The sequence below is a fragment of the Bufo bufo genome, chromosome 2 (genome assembly GCF_905171765.1).
Source record: "Bufo bufo chromosome 2, aBufBuf1.1, whole genome shotgun sequence".
In the NCBI taxonomy this organism is placed as follows: Eukaryota; Metazoa; Chordata; class Amphibia; order Anura; family Bufonidae; genus Bufo; species Bufo bufo.
The window spans coordinates 494,882,579-494,902,647 of NC_053390.1; the positions used below are offsets into that span (position 1 = coordinate 494,882,579).

A 20,069-nucleotide genomic window follows, 5' to 3' on the forward strand; every position below is an offset into this window, starting at 1 on the left:
AATTCTGTTATTGGAGCCAATTAGAATTATTACTTTTAGGGTTGGATGCCCTCATGAACTTGCTCTTTTTATGTATTTATTGTACACTGCTCAAAAAAATAAAGGGAACACTTAAACAACACAATGTAACTCCAAGTCAATCACACGTCTGTGAAATCAAACTGTCCACTTAGGAAGCAACACTGAGTGACAATCAATTCCACATGCTGTTGTGCAAATGGGATAGACAACAGGTGGAAATTATAGGCAATTAGCAAGACACCCCCAATAAAGGAGTGGTTCTGCAGGTGGTAACCACAGACCACTTCTCAGTTTCTATGCTTCCTGGCTGATGTTTTGGTCACTTTTGAATGCTGGCGGTGCTTTCACTCTAGTGGTAGCATGAGATGGAGTCTACAACCCACACAAGTGGCTCAGGTAGTGCAGCTTATCCAGGATGGCACATCAATGCGAGCTGTGGCAAGAAGGTATGCTGTGTCTGTCAGCGCAGTGTCCAGAGCATGGAGGCGCTACCAGGAGACAGGCCAGTACATCAGGAGACGTGGAGGAGGCCGTAGGAGGGCAACAACCCAGCAGCAGGACCGCTACCTCTGCCTTTGTGCAAGGAGGAACAGGAGGAGCACTGCCAGAGCCCTGCAAAATGACCTCCAGCAGGCCACAAATGTGCATGTGTCTGCTCAAACGGTCAGAAACAGACTCCATGAGGGTGATATGAGGGCCCAACGTCCACAGGTGGGGGTTGTGCTTACAGCCCAACACCGTGCAGGACGTTTGGCATTTGCCAGAGAACACCAAGATTGGCAAATTCGCCACTGGCGCCCTGTGCTCTTCACAGATGAAAGCAGGTTCACACTGAGCACATGTGACAGACGTGACAGAGTCTGGAGACGCCGTGGAGAATGTTCTGCTGCCTGCAACATCCTCCAGCATGACCGGTTTGGCATTGGGTCAGTAATGGTGTAGGGTGGCATTTCTTTGGAGGGCCGCACAGCCCTCCATGTGCTCGCCAGAGGTAGCCTGACTGTCATTAGGTACCGATTTGAGATCCTCAGACCCCTTGTGAGACCATATGCTGGTGCGGTTGGCCCTGGGTTCCTCCTAATGCAAGGCAATGCTAGACCTCATGTGGCTGGAGTGTGTCAGCAGTTCCTGCAAGACGAAGGCATTGATGCTATGGACTGGCCCGCCTGTTCCCCAGACCTGAATCCAATTGAGCACATCTGGGACATCATGTCTCGCTCTATCCACCAACGTCACGTTGCACCACAGACTGTCCAGGAGTTGGCAGATGCTTTAGTCCAGGTCTGGGAGGAGATCCCTCAGGAGACCGTCCTCCACCTCATCAGGAGCATGCACAGGCGTTGTAGGGAGGTCATACAGGCACGTGGAGGCCACACACACTACTGAGCCTTATTTTGACTTGTTTTAAGGACATTACATCAAAGTTGGATCAGCCTGTAGTGTGTTTTTCCACTTTAATTTTGAGTGTGACTCCAAATCCAGACCTCCATGGGTTTAAAAATTTGATTTCCATTTTTTTATTTTTGTGTGATTTTGTTGTCAGCACATTCAACTATGTAAAGAACAAAGTATTTCAGAAGAATATTTAATTAACTCAGATCTAGGATGTGTTATTTTTGTGTTCCCTTTATTGTTTTGAGCAGTGTATTATAACATAAAATGCCCTTTGATTGATTACTAAATAATGTGGGTCTTTGGAGGTATTAACCATGGATTGAAGGGTTTGCTTACATTATGATAAAATAATTGTGTTGTGATTTTGTAATCTGCAATCATTTTTGTGTAATCACTGATTTATTGATTCATTATTTATTTATTATGTTGGAATATAACCATATTAAATGCACAATCATGTTATTGTATATATATTTTCTAAATCACACTTTGTAAGTAACCTATTGACCCGTTTCATATATATTCCACTATAATCTGTGAACATCTCATTGGCCCGATCCTATAAGGTACATATTGATGGTTGACAGATCGTCGTACGCATCCCACTGCGCTTGTTTGTGCCCCCTGTTGGTTTGCGATCCTTTGGGTGTCACGGCGCGGACTGGTGACCGGTTGTGACGTCGACGCCGGACTGCGTTTCCGGTCTTTGGAGCGCATCACGGCGTCGACTTCCGGTTTGGTCGCCATTTTGCGCATGCGCACTTGTTTTTCCAACACGCCGGCTTGTCCCGGCATTGATAGTTGCGCGCGACCATGCATCGGGGAGGATCCAGGTAACTTACATGCCTTGTCACCGCCTCCTTCTCCCCCTCTGCAGACGACCGCTCCTTGATTAGTTTTTACCACAGGTTTATGTAACTATGTCTTAATTATGTGAACTATAAATGTTTCAACAGTCACTTGTACTAACATGGATCTCTGAGGAAGCTAGTATTTGCACCAGCGATACGCGTTAGGATTGCTTGGCTCCCCTCCCTGATGGGTTACTGCTATTTCATGTGCTACCACTGTGCTTCATGATAAGTATTTCTCCTAGGATTTGCAGATACTTTATTGTTTCCTGTCATGGTTTTGTGATTACATGGTTATTCATGCACTGTAGCACTTTAAATCCTTCCCCATGTGTGGGGTTTGCCTTGTCCATTCATGTTTTTAACTTGTAACTTGTCTGTTTCAATAAAATTATGCTTTATTTTTGGAGGTGCGGCTACATTATGGTATTGCTTTCTTTAGTGTTTTTTCATGGTTGTTTCTTGATACCAGGCCTGCACTCCGCTTGATATACAAATCTTTATAGGTGTGCCCCTCATTGTTTCGTTGTTTATTTATTGGACTCACTATAATAAAATACTCCTAAGCGAATCTTTGTTCCTAGCCCGCAAAGTAATTGCCCTCAAATGGATGGCAGAGGATCTCCCTACATTGGGAATTTGGAAAAAAATTACAAACAAATTATCCCTTTTGAAAATGTGATATATGTGAATAGGAAATGTCCTGATAAATTCCAGAAAGTGTGGGGTTTGTGGTGTGATTCTAATTTGACCACTTCACCTGGATCCGCGGTTTCCATTGATCCCTGATTGTGATAGAAAGAACAAACCTCACACGCCTTTCATTGTTTTAGTCCAATTTATTGCCTAATATGTCTTCAAAACACATGTGGAGAAGTTTGACCTGTACGATTTTGTTGTCTTAACACAAGCGAAATATTTTAAATGCATGATATTGTAAGCTGCATAATATTGTCTTGTATACATCTGATTGTACCACAAACATGCCTTGTTACTCTTTTTCAATAAAACGAGTTTAAAAAAATATGTGGCATAATTTTTTTTTTGCAATTACTAAGAAAATTATACTTTTTTTTATGCTTTAAAAAACATACAATTTTCAGGTATATAAAGATATATCTGTAGATGTCAGTATATTGTGCAGGTCCTTGGGCTCAAGTCCTGGCCAAGACAGAAAAAATGATAGAAGAAAAAGGATAGAATAAAGGTTAAAGTGGTTCTGCAGTTTGTTTAAAATGATGATCTATCCTCCCGACACCCGGGACCCCCGCCGATCAGCTGTTTGAGAAAGCAGCGGCGCTCCAGCAGCGCAGCGGCCTTCTCACTGTTTACCGCTAGCCCAGTGACGTTACGACTATTATCAACTGGCCTGGGCGGGGCTAAGCTCCATTCAAGTGAACAGAGCTTAGCCCCGCCCACGCTAGTTGATACTAGTCGTGACGTCACTAGGCCAACGGTAACCAGTGAGAAGGCCGCGGCTCTGGTGGAGCGCCTCTGCCTTCTCAAACAGCTGATCGGCGAGGTCCCGAGTGTCGGACCCCCGCCGGTCAGTTGCTGATGATCTATCCAGAGGATAGATCATCAGTTTAAAAAAACTGCAGAACCCCTTTAAATATACAGGGGTTGAGGTTTTTGGTGCGGATTTGATGCTGTTTTGCAGCAGATCTCACCTTTTATTTGAAAAGGGTAAAATCTGCAGCTAACACAGCAAAAATAATTGACATTCTATGGATTTGAAAATCCACATGGCAGATCAGTTTCTGAGCAAAACAAATCCACAAAGTGTACATGAGAATTGTCTGTTCTCATGCAGTTTACTGGTACCATATTTCCCTGCATTTTTTCCGCTTGGGAATCCACATGGCAAAAAATGTGTGTAATCCGCATCGTGTGTAGGTAGCCTTATTTTGTTTCTCAGAGCGATAAAAACTTACAGATTTGAGGTATAACTTCGTCTTGCATGGCTTTTTGGGCACATTTCAGCATAACAGCATCCGCCATGTTTGTTTCTACTACACATTGAAGATGGAATGCAGTACCTCAGAAAAAATATTCAACTACAACATATAAGACACTCTAAAGATATTGAAATAAATCCTCATATTGTCATTTAATTGTGCTTTCTCTTTTAGAGCCGGATTCGTAGGATGTGGAATGACACAGTGAGAAAGCAATCAGAGTCTTCCTTCATTACTGGAGAAATAAACAGCTCAGCTTCCCTTAACAGAGGTGAATACCATTACTGTCAGATTCCTGCCTTTATAATGTGTTTTGTTGTTTTTCAAAATTTTTACTCTGCTATCCAGGCAGAATAATGCTATTAAAGAGGTTTTCCAGGAACCAGCAGGTCCATAAAACCACCTTTTACACATAATACATCTGTAGGAGAAAATTTGTAATATACTTATTCCGAAGTTGCATTCATCAGCATCTCAGGAACCCGGCCACATGATGCTCCTCTTCTGAAAATCCTAATCCACCGACATAACATCCTCTCCCTTGCACATGCACAGATGTGGTGGGTTGAAGAGTTTGTGCAGTCATCAGGAGAGGAACCGTTCTGGACCTGTCGACAGTGGAAGTGACTTCCTGTTCATGCTCTAGCTGAAATCCTGGTAAAAGACACTGGTGGGAGCAGGATTTTTAGAATAGGAGCATTACATGACTGGGTTCCTGATAGGCCGATCCATCTAACTTTGGAACAATATGTTTATTACATGCTTTCTCCTACAGACTTGTTAAGTGTAATTAAGATAGGTTTGCTGAACCCGCCGAGTCCCGGAAAATCACTTTAAACTTATTAGCAACTATTGCATAAAATGGAGTCTTTCAGCAGTTTTGACCTTGAAAACTGCTGACAGAACTAGTTAGGGGCTGGGGATTGTGGGACAAACATACCTTCTGTGGAGCTTTTATGATCATGAATATTATGAATATGAACTTTTATCCTTCCAGTGCACTTGAGATGAAGCTTCACTGTAAAGTTCACACTGTTCTCTGCATTGAGCTGCTTCCCAGCCCCTACCCTCTGCTCTGAGTGACAGCTGCAGCATCCAACCAGACGACCACTACAGCTGTCACTCAGAGCAGAGGGGAGGGTTTGGTAAGCACAGCCTCCTGGGCAGATGCAGGGCCTTGTAGAACAAATGTTCATATACGCTACTCCTGATAATAAAAGCTTCACAAAAGATATGTTTCCCAGCTCCCCCAGCCCTTACACAGTGCTATCAGCAGGTTTGCATGGTCAAAACTACTGACAGATTCTCTTAAATATGTGCAATTTCAAACCAAACTATAGCATTCAGTAACATGCTGTCACATAATAGAGATGGCTTAATGCGGTCTGAGCGATCAGTTTCTGTACAGAATAAATATGAGTAACTAGGATCAGCTAAGCAGTTGTTATAGAGTGAGGCAATGACGTCGTTGTGTTAATGCTTGATACAGTAGGTTATTGCTACCATTGTATGCTTTTAACTGTCAATTTTCAGGTAAGAACATGAGGATAGCTGAAATAAGGTAAGAAGATATTTATGTGTAGAAAGTGAACAATGTGTATTCTGGTAGACAGATTTACCATTACTTTGTTGTACTATTGTTTTTAAGGACAGATTTATTTATTTTTGTCATTATGTCGTAAATAGTGTGGCATGGTGCCAGGGTAACACCGCAGCACATTTTTTAAAAAGCTTAAAAAGGGTCTCCCGGGATTGTCTTGTTTACCAGGAGTAAACAGTTCCCCCTGGCCCTCTACTGAACCTTGCAGAGAACCATGGATGCAGACAGGTCAGTTGCCACTAGTGACACTAGCAGCATGATCACGTAACTAACACTGCATCACGTCAACTGCTCATCTCTAGCAGTCAGCCTCACACACAGGTAGACCGCAACACTAGCATCATCGGCAACCTAGTTATGTGACTTGGTTCAATGGTAATTAATACTGCAGCGCTGCCCCTTCAGTGTCTCCCCCTCCAGGGCCATACAGCAGCGATCAATGTGATGCCAGCGCTCTTCAGTCCCTAAATGAAAGATCTGTCTGTCAGTCATCTTGCATCCCCAATGGTGCAGAAGAGGTGGAGTTATGGAAAAGAGTCAGTCACAGACAGCACGCCTTGCCGAAAAAATAAAATGTTGAAAGAGTCTGGATAGGAAAGGAAGAATTTGGAAAAGAATGAAGGAGTTTGGAGGAGCATTAGATAAGCATAGAAGCAAATCGTTTAAAAGAAGTGGAAGGGACAGTCAGGTGGAAGAAGAGAAGAAATTGGAGAAAAGAAAACTAATAATTTGGTCCCAGTACTAATTTGAACAATCCATAATGTTAAAAAAATCTTTACATATAATAATAAAAAATAAAAATAAAATATTTCCTGTTTTTGTGCCCCACCTAATATAGTAATTAGGCCAAGTTCACACGTCAGTTATTGGGAGCCAGAACCAGTAGTGAAATAATGTATAATGGATAGATCTACACCTGTTCTGTGTTTTTTGCCCAAATCTGGTTTTGTCTCCCAATAACTGACCAAATAACTGAAGTGTGAATAAGGCCTTGGCTGACTTTGTCTATAGAGTCGCCACCAGGAAGCCATACAAGCATCTACTGCAATCCACATTTCTGTGTTTCCTCCTAATCCTGCAGTGGCAGCAGGGGGCAGTCTGGTACACAGGAGGTAGCAGCTGGCAGCAGGACTGCACCTTCTTGCTTAGTACAGAGCTGTGATTAGGAGGTACTGTGCAGTCATGGGCTTAGGACCAGGCACGTCCCTGTTTACACTGTGGCTGCTTGCTGTATGTCTGATGGTGATGAAGTCACACAGGCGTGAGGTGTCATGTCATCCTCCCTGTACTTATCTCTATCTGCAGTGGGGTGCAGTGTGCTGGCACTGAGGTTGTTTTATGTTCGGAGGGGCGAGTTCCTCGCAGTTTTTTAAAAGGGGTAATGTGGGGTACATGGGGGCTGATCTTATTTTGTATCACCAGCTGTTACTACACTACTACTCTCACCATGCCAACACACTCTAGAATTGTTCCATCTTTCTGCTGGTAGTAGTTTAGTACCAGCTGTTCAGCCACAGATTTGAAAGTACAGTAACAGCATGTACTGTCTGCATTTATATGGCCACTGTTGTTTCAACCAACTTCTGCTAATCTAATGGTCAGTGTAATTGCAAAATACTTTATTTACATACAGTAAATGTCTTCTACCAAAAAAATAACTCCAAACTACCTGCAGTGGTCTCCCTAAGGTCTAACGCGCTATCCACCGCCTGTTGTCTAGTGTAAGCTGTCTCAGAGACAAAATACAGGAAGTGGGAGGGTGTCCTAGCAGATCCTGCAATTTTCTGACCGCACATGGCCGCAACCATAATAGAAAATGCCTATTCTTGTCCGCAATTGTGGACAAGAATAGGACATGTTCTATCTTTTCTCCGGAGCCGCGGTACGGAATAAGGGATGCGGACAGCACACGGTGTGCTGTCCGCATCTTTTGAGGGCCCATAGAAATTAATGGTTCCGCAGACCTTCCACAAAATTGCAGAACGGGTGTGGATCTGTTCATACGGCCGTGTGAATGAGCCCTTGAAGTAAGTGAAGCTGCCCTTCTCCGCTGTATAGGGAGGAGTCACCTCTTATACCCTACAAATTGGTTTTGGGCAATAAATCCTTTTTTATGCAAGTGATTTGCTGCCCAGAAATGATTATTTTGGGTGCCACATCGACGACGCTTTCACTTGATCATTGGGTGACCAGCAGTAAAATCACACTAGCCGGTTATTAGGAACGATCATTTTAATATTTGTTCTTTATAACTGGCCCATGTAAAAGGGCTTTAAGTCACATATCAAATAAGCAGTGAGCTGTGGGTCAGAAGTCCTGACAACTACTACTGAAAGTAGTATACTCATATAGTGCAAAAAACTAAAAGACACTTGTTCCAGCCAACTGACTGAGAGTATACTGCAGGGCTGGAAAAGTGATACAAGTGGCATGGTGCTGTCTACTGTATCCAATGGGCTTAATAATAATTACAGGCAGGAGGGAGAGGTGGGCACCAAGTGAGGGGCGCCATATAATACACCTATGTATATGATCGATAAATCATGGGATGTAACAAAAATGCAGCACTACATCACCCAGAATGGGCTTGGCCCCCACTGTCATATTACTATATATGCTACACTTACAGTATATGTAGCATCACTACACAATCATGGGCTTAGATACATCTATTATGCAGTACTAGATCACACAGGATAGACTTAGATACTCAGTCACAGCATTACATATGATATGGCATCACTGTTCTACAGCGCATGACCTCAGATATATCTTTACATGGTCCACTTGATCACATATAACAGTCACCAACGTACACTGGTCTGGGGGAATTAAAGGGGTTGTCTCACTTCAGACATTGGTGGCATATCTCTGTGTGTGCTTGGCATGCTCTGCCACCTCCATTAATTTCTATGGGAGCTCGGCTATTTATGGGACTGTGGCTATTTCTGGAGATCCCCCTTCCCCTCAATATTGATTTGCAGGTCAAGGCATCTTGCTGTGAAGTATAGCCTCCTCTTTCAGGTGTACTCAGACGTCTGTGGCGCATGCACAGTTGGGTTCTGCATTGCTCAGGTAGCAGTAGCAGATCCTCTGCACTTGCATTGATGCTCAGAGAAATGGTGCAGGCACAGGAGTGACACGGCCAGGTGAGAAGTCTCACATCCCACCTGGTCCTGTCAATCAAGGTGGAGGGGGGAGTCTCCTGAGCAGAGGGGACAGCCACACCTGCTCCAGAAGCCTGATTTTGAATGGATTTGATTAGTTAGAATTGATTTACTCATCTGTATTTAGGAGCCGTGTTTTGCCAGTCCGTTCCTATGCTGCTAATTTGGCTTTTCACAGCTGAGGCATATGAAATGATATTCTCTGATATGGACACTATGTCTATTTCAGCGCTGCAGTGTATTACACAGCCAGTCCCCACCTGCTCACAAGCTGGAAAAATGTGATAATTCATTGCCCAATGTTTAACAGTTCTATGAAACTTTTATGTGGGTCAAATGCTCATTGCACCCCATAAATCTTGATGGATTTTCTTTCAAAACTGGGTTCAATTTTTGGGGCCTTCGCTATACTGGTACCCCAAGGGCTCTGCAAATGTGACATGGAGCCCAAAAACCATTCCAGCAAAACCTGTCATCCCAAACCTAAAATGGCAGCCCAAAACCAGATCTAATCCTAGTCGTTTTTTAATGTTTTGGCCATGTGACAGCTCCCCTTCTTTATCATTGCCTCTACCCTGCTCCTCTGACGTTATCACTTCCTCACCACCCTCATCTGGTTCCCAGGTCCTTCCAACACAGAATCATTGTCATCACCCCACCACTTTCTCAGACTTGCAAAAACGCAAGACACGTGCAGAAGAATTAGAGTTTAGGGTTTAAAGGCTATGTGCACCTTTGGAGGCAATTTTTGTTTCTGATTGCATTTTATTCATTTTTGGCTAAAAATCATATTTTCAGTTGGCCTTTATTTAAAATATTGAGCCATTCTGTCACAAAGGGTTAACAGTTTTTCTAGCTGTGTGAATCCTACATTCACTTTGTGCAGGTTATCTAATAACCGTTATCTATAAACCACTAAAAGGTCATAAACACTCATTTAAACCACATTCTTATCAGTAAGGTAAGGATTGAGCTTCAATAAGTGTTTATAATGTCAGGAGCAGAGATAAGAAGTCCATCTGTTCCCCAGATGACAGAAAATATAAAAAATCCACAGGCTGCTGCTAGAGCATGTCAGCTCTGTACAGAAAAAAAGGATTCCATGTTTTTAATAAAGACCAATTGAAAAAAAATGTTTTAGCTCAAAATAAGTACAATGCAATAATAAAAAAAATTGCCCCCAAAGGTGTACATAGACTTTAAGATAAGACTTTACTGTGAAACCAGCAGTAAACAACGAATAGACTTAGAACAGCAGAAAGCAAAATTCAGCAAACAATTCTGGGCTAACCCTGTCTACATCCACTCGCCTGTGTGAGGGGATTCTCCCTCTCTCACACATAGTCTCTCAGGGTTCACACTGCACAATATACCTTTCAGTAACAGGTTAATACCTGGGGCTGCTTATGAAGTGTCCAGAACAGTAACTGACTAACTTTAGATGGATGAAAATGGAACTTGGTTACTTTGACAATATCACCCAAGCACTGTGCTATGTTCGCTACCCGTCCTGAAGAGAAGCTCCGCTCACCATCTGTTGGTTGCACGTATGTGTCACTATGGCTGATGGCCCTCAAGTGGTCCTCTATGGATTCCCTGTTGATACGAGGCAACACTATCCCACTGTCGAGAGCTACCACAGCAATGCAACTCATTCTCTTCAGGGTACAGTTCTTACACCAGGTGTCCTTTATACTTGATTTTTACACAGTCTTTGCTCTCTGAATTCAGCAGCTCATATTTGGTGCCAGCTACTCCCACCTAAAACTGCAGACACCTCTGTTGCTGCCATCTCTCTGCTCAGGGCATGTTAGGGACTCCCCTCCTCCCACACAGTAGCAACACTTCCTGCCAGGCTCAAAAACCTTACCTTGTTTTCTCCTGAACTTTGGTTTCACCTCATCCTGACACACTGCCCTTACATACTCTGGCAGGCTTTGCATGCAGGGGAAGGGCAGCTTCTTTGGTGTTACACACTGTGATATACAGTATCATGGATTCCTTGCTGCTGCTCTTGATTAACATTTCTGTATATTCCCTGAGTGCCACTACCACCACGGCTACCGGTGCCGGTACCTCCCAACTTTTTGGATGGTCAAAGAGGGACACGTATGGTTGATTGTGTGAAAGATCAATTTTTCCAGCATATTTATGCACTTCAACGGCACATAATAAATCCAAATTGCATTAAATAATAAATGAATATACAACGTGAGCTCTACTATATAGATAGGATCCGGGCAAACACTTTCTGGATCAATATTGGAAATGTAATAATGCAAATCTATACCTGAAAGGAAAAAGAGGGACATTTAAGGAGCAAAGAGGGACAGAGGGACTTGGGTCAAAAAAAGGGACTGTCCCTCCAAAACAGGGACACTTGGGAGGTCTGCCATTACTACAAGTGCTGCTGCCACCACCAATAAAGCTATATATTTCAGTCATCATGTCCTCCTCTGCCGGAACCTCCTTGTCATTGCTGTCCAAAACTGATTGTTCTCACCAGGGGCAGACAGTGAATTTATTGTGGCCACACTTTGCCATACTTTGCACGTTGTAGGAGAACCAAAGAGCGCAGTGCAGCACAATATACTGCCTCAGCAGAGCCAAATACCACAGCTCAGCATAAAATACTGTACTGTAGTATTTCTCCTGGGATGATATATTGTTCTTCTGGAGTAGTATTTTGTGCTGCAATGTGGTATTTGGTTCTGTTGGGGCAGTATTTTATACTGCACTGTGGTATTTGGTTCTGCTGGGGCAGTATTTTGTGCTGCACTATGGTATTTGGTTCTGCTGCAATACCAAATACCACAGTGAATAACCGAGAGATAGTGTTGAAACCAGAACTCGCCCTTTTAAGCCTGAGGCTGGATCAGATCCCAGGAGAAGGGCGTTGGGTTGTGTCTCGTGTGCTGGAAGCTGCCCCTAGTACAATTATAGTGAATTGGAAATCCCCAATAGCACCCGATGCGGCAGAAATCCTTATTAGAGTTAACACATATTTTCTTGGTGAAAAACATTTACCTCTACAGGGCAAAGCAGAAGAAATTTGTAATACAAATGGAAGAGGTAGGTAGGAAGGTATTATTGTGATTAGGTTTAGTTGTCCATATTAGCCATACAGTATAGTACCAGTATGGTTCCTTAAAGGGTTTGCCTCACTTCAGCAAATGCAATCTAGCAGTGATAGCTGTGCTTTGCACACTATAGGAAAAAGCGATGGCCTATGCGCACTCCGGTCATACAGGCCACCAGAAAGGTCGCCACCTTTTTCTATAGTGTGCCGCATTGGCCCTGCTGCTGGATTGCATAGTGATTGTAACCATGGATATAAGCAGTGTATAATGGGATAAAAAATGAATCCAGCCAGCAAAGGAGGCAATATGGACAATCACAATATATCAGTAAGTGCCTTGTATTAACTTTCTCGACATGATAAATGCCATTTGTGAAGTTAGACAACCCCTTTAAATATTCGATATTAGTTACAGAGGATATTAGTCACAGAGTACCGCCCACATGACTCCTATGCATAAAAAGAGCAGAGGTTTAAATGCATAAATTACAAGTTTCCCCTGAATCTTTTTCTGAAAAACTGTATATGAATTTGCTCAGCTCCTCCTGCTCTATAACAAACTGCCTGGAGATTGTACTGCATTTCGTGTTGACGGGTTCCCTTTAAGTCACCTGTCGCTATGAAATTGTTTGCTGTCTCACTGGTGCCGGAAATAGGACTGTGGGTAAACAACTAATGGGTTGGCACAACTAAGGCTACTTTCACACTTGCGTTCGGGGTTCCGCTTGTGAGTTCCGTTTGAAGGCTCTCACAAGCGGCCCCGAACGGATCCGTACAGCCCCAATGCATTCTGAGTGGATGCGGATCCGCTCAGAATGCATCAGTTTGGCACCGTTTGGCCTCCGTTCTGCTCAGCAGGCGGACACCCGAACGCAGCTTGCAGCGTTTTTGTGTCCGCCTGGCCGTGCGGAGCCAAACGGATCCGTCCAGACTTACAATGCAAGTCAATGGGGACGGATCCGTTTGACGTTGACACAATATGGTGTAATTTCAATCGGATCCGTCCCCCATTGACTTTCAATGTAAAGTCAGGAGTCCCCTATTAATATACCATTAGATGGGAGTTTTCTCCAATCCGATGGTATATCTTAACTTGAAGCGTCCCCATCACCATGGGAACGCCTCTATGTTAGAATATACCATCGGATTTGAGTTAGATCGTGAAACTCAGATCCGACAGTACATTCTAACACAGAGGCGTTCCCATGGTGATGGGGACGCTTCAAGTTAGAATATACTGAGAACTGTGTACATGACTGCCCCCTGCTTCTATTTATTGCAATAGCGTCTTGGCTGCCATGGTAACCGATCGGAGCCCCAGCGATTAAACTGGGACTCCGATCGGAACTCTCCGCTGCCACCAATGATGGGGGGGGGGGGGTGATTTTAATTAGGGGGGGGGGGAGAGGGGAGGCCGCACTGGTCACATTTAATACTGGGAATCCGCACTGGCCACCAATGAATATAGAGGGAGGGGGGCCGCACTGGTCACATTTAATACTGGGGAGGGAGGGAGGGGGGGCCGCACTGGTCACCAATGAATATAGAGGGAGGGGGGGCGCACTGGCCACCAATGAATATAGAGGGAGGGGGGACGCACTGGTCACATTTAATACAGGGGAGGGAGGGGGTCTGCCCCCTCCTGCCTGGCAGCACCTGATCTCTTACAGGGGGCTATGATTCGCACAATAATTGTGCGGATCACAGCCCCCTGTAAGAGATCGGGTGCTGCCAGGCAGCAGGAGGCAGTCATGTACACAGTTCTTTTAGTATATTCTAACTTGAAGCGTCCCCATCACCATGGGAATGCCTCTGTGTTAGAATATACTGTCGGATCTGAGTTTTCACGAAGTGAAAAATCAGATCTGTAAAAAACTGTTATGCAGACGGATCCATTCTGAACGGATGCAAGCGTTTGCATTATAGGAGCGGATCCGTCTGTGCAGACACCAGACGGATCCGCTCCAAATGCAAGTGTGAAAGTAGCCTAAGAAGTACAGGTTGCTATTTAACCTTACCATACATATATGGAGTACATAAAAAGGAGCAGAAGTACAGTAAAGGTATATAAAGCAAGCACACCACAATAAACATGTAAATAACATTAAAATCACGCAAAGATATGTGAAATGCACTAAGGGGGTGCCATGATGAGCACAACCCTGAAACCAGTCCCCCACAACAATAAATCAGTAAGCTGCTGAGCTACGCAGAGGGTAAACAATAATGTAATAATAAAGGTAGTCCAAGTACTAAGGAATAAAATGCACCATGCTAAATTACATCAAAATAACAAAAATTGCAGAAACAAAGTGAAATAAAGTCCTAAGGCTCCATTCACACGTCCGCAACGTGTTTTGCGGATCCACGGAGCCGCGGATCCGCAAAACACGGAAAGCGGCAATGTGCGTTCCGCATTTTGCGGACCGCACATTGCCGGCACTAATAGAATATGCCTGTTCTTGTCCGTAATTGCGGACAAGAATAGGACATGTTCTATTTTTTTTCGGAACGGAAGTGCGGACACGGAAGTGCGGATCCGCATTTCTGTGTCCAGGCAGCACATCATTCTGCCCCATAGGAATGAATGGGTCCGCAATTCCGTTCCGCAAAATGCGGAATGAAATTGCGGACGTGTGAATGGAGCCTAAATGATCACTCAAAATACTACACAATTAAATTGGCAACATACCGACTCCCATATGCAGCTAGGCAGGGAACTGGCAAAGTAGTCCACACGTATCACCAATGGATTCAGTATGTGGTGGAAAAGGTGGATAATTTACTGAAAAAGGCTGGTGATGACCCAGCTGTCATGGCGCATGTTGGAAACTTGGGATAAATGCAGAATACTTGGTATGTAGAGGATCCTTCAGAATAATTTTAAAGAACTAGGTTTTTCCATGTTTGTTTTTTATTCCCTGCTTTCTTAGAGCTATAACTTTTTTCTATGTTCACATAGACATATGGGGCTTGTTTTTTTAGTGGGACAAATTGTACTTTGTACTATCCATTTAGATTTTAATAGCAGAGTTTGTTTGGGATGCGGAGTTGCCTATGATCTTTATTTATTTTTTACTTTTTTCCCCACTTATTTAAGTTCCTAGGGGACATTAACATGCAATCCACATATCGATTCTCTTATAGACTACAACCCAATGGAGATTCGCTATGTTCCTATGGAGCCCTGCCATAGGCAGGCTTCCATAGGATTATGGCTGTGGTAAGCCTCAGAGCCTCTAGCAGGTTCAAGGCTACAACAAGGACCGAACCGCCCTATGATCTCTGCATGGGGGTCAATTGGGCCCCAGGCCCTCTCAATTGATAATGACATCTGATGGTTTGAATATCTCTGATCGGTCTTATCTCCAATTACAACCATTAGCTCTGGGTGTCTGTTGCTCTTAGTGTCATCTGAGTGGGCGCCATGTTTAAATGCCCAACTTTAGTCATACATGTATTGGTCAGAAAGAGGTTAAATAAACGCTAAAAAACCAACATTAGTTTATAATTAAGGTTAAGATCAGGGGTTATCTGTAAATATTGTTTTTTAGTGTTATTATTAATAATTACTTTATTAGTAGCAGTATATTATTTATTATTTTGTTTTTACCACTATTAGGCCTTTTGCACACAAACGTATTTTCATTCCGTTTCCGTTCAGTTTTTTTGCGGACCGTATACGGAACCATTCATTTCAATGGGTCCGCAAAAAAAACGGAAGGTACTCCGTGTACATTCCATTTCTGTATTTCCGTTCCGTAAAAAAATAGAACATGTCCTATTATTGTCCACATTACGGACAAGGATAGTACTGTTCTATTAGGGGCCAGCTGTTCCGTTCCGCAAAATACGGAATGCACACAGTTGTCATCCGTATTTTTTACGGATCAGTTTTTTGCGGACCGCAATATACATACAGTCATGTGCAAGAGGCCTTAGTGTTCATTCACACGTCCGTAGTGTATTATGGATCCGCAAATTGCGAATCCGCAATACACCGGGCCAGCACCCCTATAGAAATGCCTATTCTTGTCCGCTATTGCAGACAAGAATAGGACATGTTCTATTTTTTTCGGGAGCCGCGCACCGGAAGTACGGAGTACAATGTGTGCTGTCCGCATCCTTTCCGTCCCCATTGAGAATGAATGGGTCCGCACCCGTTCCCCAGAACGGATGCGGACCCATTCTACGGACTTGTGAATGGACCCTTAGTCCCCTTTCACACGGGCGAGTTTTCCACGCAGGTGCAATGCGTGAAGTGAACGCATTGCACCCGTACTGAATCCGGACCCATTCATTTCTATGGGGCTGTGCACATGAGCAGTGATTTTCACGCATCACTTCTGCGTTGCGTGAAAATCGCAGCAAGCTCTATTTTGTGCGTTTTTCACGCAACGCAGGCCCCATAGAAGTGAATGGGGCTGCGTGAAAATCGCAAGCAAGTGCGGATGCGGTGCGATTTTCACGCACGGTTGCTAGGAGACGATCGGGATGGGGACCTGATCATTATTATTTTCCCTTATAACATGGTTATAAGGGAAAATAATAGCATTCTTAATACAGAATGCTTAGTACAATAGGTCTGGAGGGGTTAAATTTTTTTTTATAATTTAACTCACCTTAATCCACTTGTTCGCGCAGCCGGCATCTCTTCTGTCTTCTTTGAGGAATAGGACCTTTGATGACGTCACTGCGATCATCCCATGGTCCGTCACATGATCCATCACCATGGTAAAAGACCTTTTGGATTACCTGAGCAGTCAGGACTGGTGATTGTGCTTCTGAGTACTTGGCACCTGCCATTCCTGCTGGTGTCACTGTGACAATCAGAGCAGAAATGGCTGGCAGGGACAGACGTTGCGGAAGCATAGACATGTAAGTACCAGGGGCGTAACTACCATAGCGGCAGACCATGCGACTGCTATGGGGCCCAGGGCAAGAGGGGGCCCAGTTGGAATCATGTCCTCTTCTACTGGGGGTGAAAACTTGGTCAGGACTCTACCCTCTAAAGGAACAACTTTTATCAAACGAGGCAGTGGAAAAATGGCCCAAGGGTCATTGAAAGGGGTTTAGGTGGAAACCCTGCGGTCCTGTGTGGGGGGCCTGGTTTGATCCTTGCTATGGGGCCCTTACCTCTCTATGTACGCCACTGGTAAGTACATTACTTATATTTAATTTGTCTTAATTTATCATTCATCATTATTAGTGCCTGAGTGCCAAGCATGGTTTATCTGCATTACTAAAAGTCTCACTGTGATTGACACTGTTATGGGAAACATCAGGGCTGTCACTTACTTATAGCGGCACTCTGGTTGTTACTCTTATGGAAAACACTAGGGCTGTCACTGTTAATGGAGACATTGTGGTTGTCACTTTTATGGGGCTAACTCAGGTTATGATGTCAGGAGCTTGGCCACTCACAAAAAGTGTTCAGTAGTTAAGCATTGTATGCTCACTGAAGACCCAGAAGACAGTATACTATGTGGCATCAATAGTACTGACATTACATTAGTTATATACAAGTATACAGTCTTTTCCTCTGCCTGGTAACATGATGTAATACTGCTCCTCCTATCAGTTTACAGGTTTGCAAAAAGCTCACTGTGTGCTACTATACAGATGTAGCAGGGTTAGCACTCCAGCTCTTAACTCAAATTTCTTAACTCATTGAGTTATCTTGAGACAAAAGCCATTGAAAAGCAATTAAAGGTGTTTGCTTAGATTAGATAACACAACTCAGAAATCTCAGGAGTGTTAACTCTATTCCATCCGTAGGTCTGTATGTGTAATAATAGTACTATATACAGTGCTGCCCATAATTATTCATACCACTGGCAAATTTTGACTTAAAGTTACTTTTATTCAACCAGCAAGTAATGTTTTGACGGGAAATGACATAGGTGTCTCCCAAAAGATAATAAGACGATGTACAAGAGGCATTATTGTGGGGGGAAAAAAAACATTTCTCAGCTTTTATTTACATTTGAGCAAAAAGTGTCCAGTCCAAAATTATTCATACCCTTCACAAACTGTCACAGTCTGTGGGAAAATTCAAAAGTTCTATACCATTCTAAATAGTCCAAGCTGTTCTAAAGCATCCTAATTACCCTGATTAATTGGGAACAGCTGTTTTAATCGACTCAACAGGTGAAAAACAGCAACTCTCTGCAGTTGGTTTGTGGACAGTCATGGCTAAGACAAAGGAGCTCAGTGAGGACCTGCGACTACGCATTGTGGCTGCTCACAAGTCAGGAAAGGGCTACAAGGCCATTTTTAAATGTTTTCAAGTTCCAGTGGCTACAGTGCAAAGTATTATAAAAAAATGCAAGATGTTCCGTACTGTGGAAAATCTCAGAGGACGTGGTCGGAAGCCAAAAGTGACACCTGTGCTGGCCAGGAGGATAGTTAGAGAGGTGACAAAGAATCCAAGTATCACCACCAAGGCCATCCTGGTGAATATGGGCTCTGCTGGTGGCAATATCTCAAGGCAGACAATCCAACGGACACTGCACACTGCTGGGTTCCACGGCTGCAGACCAAGGAGGATGCCACTTCTCCAGATAAGGCACACAAAAGCTTGCTTGGCCTTTGCAAAAGCTCATGTAAAGAAAACTTCTGGTCTTCTGTGTTATGGTCAGATGAAACAAAAATGTAATTGTTTGGTCACAATGATGTTTCCTTCATTTGGCGTAAAAAAGGAAAAGCCTTCAACCCAAAGAACACCATCCCCACTGTCAAACATGGTGGTGGGAACCGAATGCTTTGGGGGTGTTTTTCAGCCAATGGACCAGGGAACCTAATCACAGTAAACGGCACCATGAAAAAAGAGCAATACATGAGGATTCTCAACGACAACATCAGGCATTCTGCAGAGAAACTTGGCCTTGGGCACCAGTGGACATTTCAGCATGACAATCAACCAAAACACACAGAAAAAGTGGTGAAGAAATGGTTAGCAGACAACAACATTAACGTTTTGGAGTGGCCCAGCCAGAGTCCAGACTTGAATCAAATTGAGAATCTGTGGAGGGAGCTAAAGATCAGGGTAATGGTAAGAAGACCCTCCAACCTGAAAGATTTGGAGCTCATTGCTAAAGATGAATGGGCAAAAATACCTGTGGAGACATGCAAAATGCCGGTCTGCAATTATCGGAAGAATTTGATTGCTGTAATAGCCAATAAAGGCTTTTCTATTGATTATTGAGAAGGGTATGAATAATTTTGGACTGGACACTTTTTGCTCAAATGTAAATAAAAGCTGAGAAATGTTTTTTTTTTTTCCCACAATAATGCTTCTTGTACATCGTCTTATTATCTTTTGGGAGACACCTATGTCATTTCCCGTCAAAAAATTACTTGCTGGTTGAATAAAAGTTACTTTAAGTCAAAATTTGCCTGGGGTATGAATAATTATGGGCATCACTGCATATATATATATATATATATATATGAAGCAAAAGAAGGCAGCACTCCAGATGATCATGAAAAAAAGTGGACGGTTTATTCACTCATTCAGCGACGTTTCAGCTCTCTCTATGGAGCCTTTTTCCAGCTGAGTAACATGTGCAAAATTACATATATAAATAGTGCAAGTAATTGCCAAAGTACAAATTGGTACATCATATAATAAAGTGCAAATGCATACAAATTACAATCATATTACAGATATAATTAGTGGAACGTCATGATTCAGTATAATAACAATATAAATAAAATCATAAAAATTCATAATGTGATAAATCTGATGTACAATCTCCGAAATACCATAATTGGCAATCAAACATGTGAAAGTGAACAAGGGTGTATAACATAATATAACAATCAAAATTTTTAAAAACCTTTGAATGAATCACTTGCGGCTGAATAGGCATGGTGGAATCTGTTGGCGTACGGAAAAGACAACGGCGCATGCGCCGCTTCATCCGCTATCGCGAGAATCACAAAGATAATGTGTGGTATGACAACCACATCTAAGATGGCCGCTTGAGAACTTTA

The 20,069-nt window shown here is 43.2% G+C and overlaps 1 protein-coding gene across 2 annotated transcripts in view; it reads left to right on the plus strand.

The window, feature by feature from the left end:
- ADGRL3 (adhesion G protein-coupled receptor L3) overlaps positions 1-20,069 on the plus strand; it is a 1,148,457-nt gene that overhangs the window by 790,928 nt on the left and 337,460 nt on the right. For both annotated transcript variants that reach the window (XM_040417792.1, XM_040417793.1), the window contains exon 21: positions 4,400-4,496. In XM_040417792.1, the coding sequence (XP_040273726.1) occupies positions 4,400-4,496 (97 nt within the window). The remainder of the gene's footprint in view (positions 1-4,399; positions 4,497-20,069) is intronic.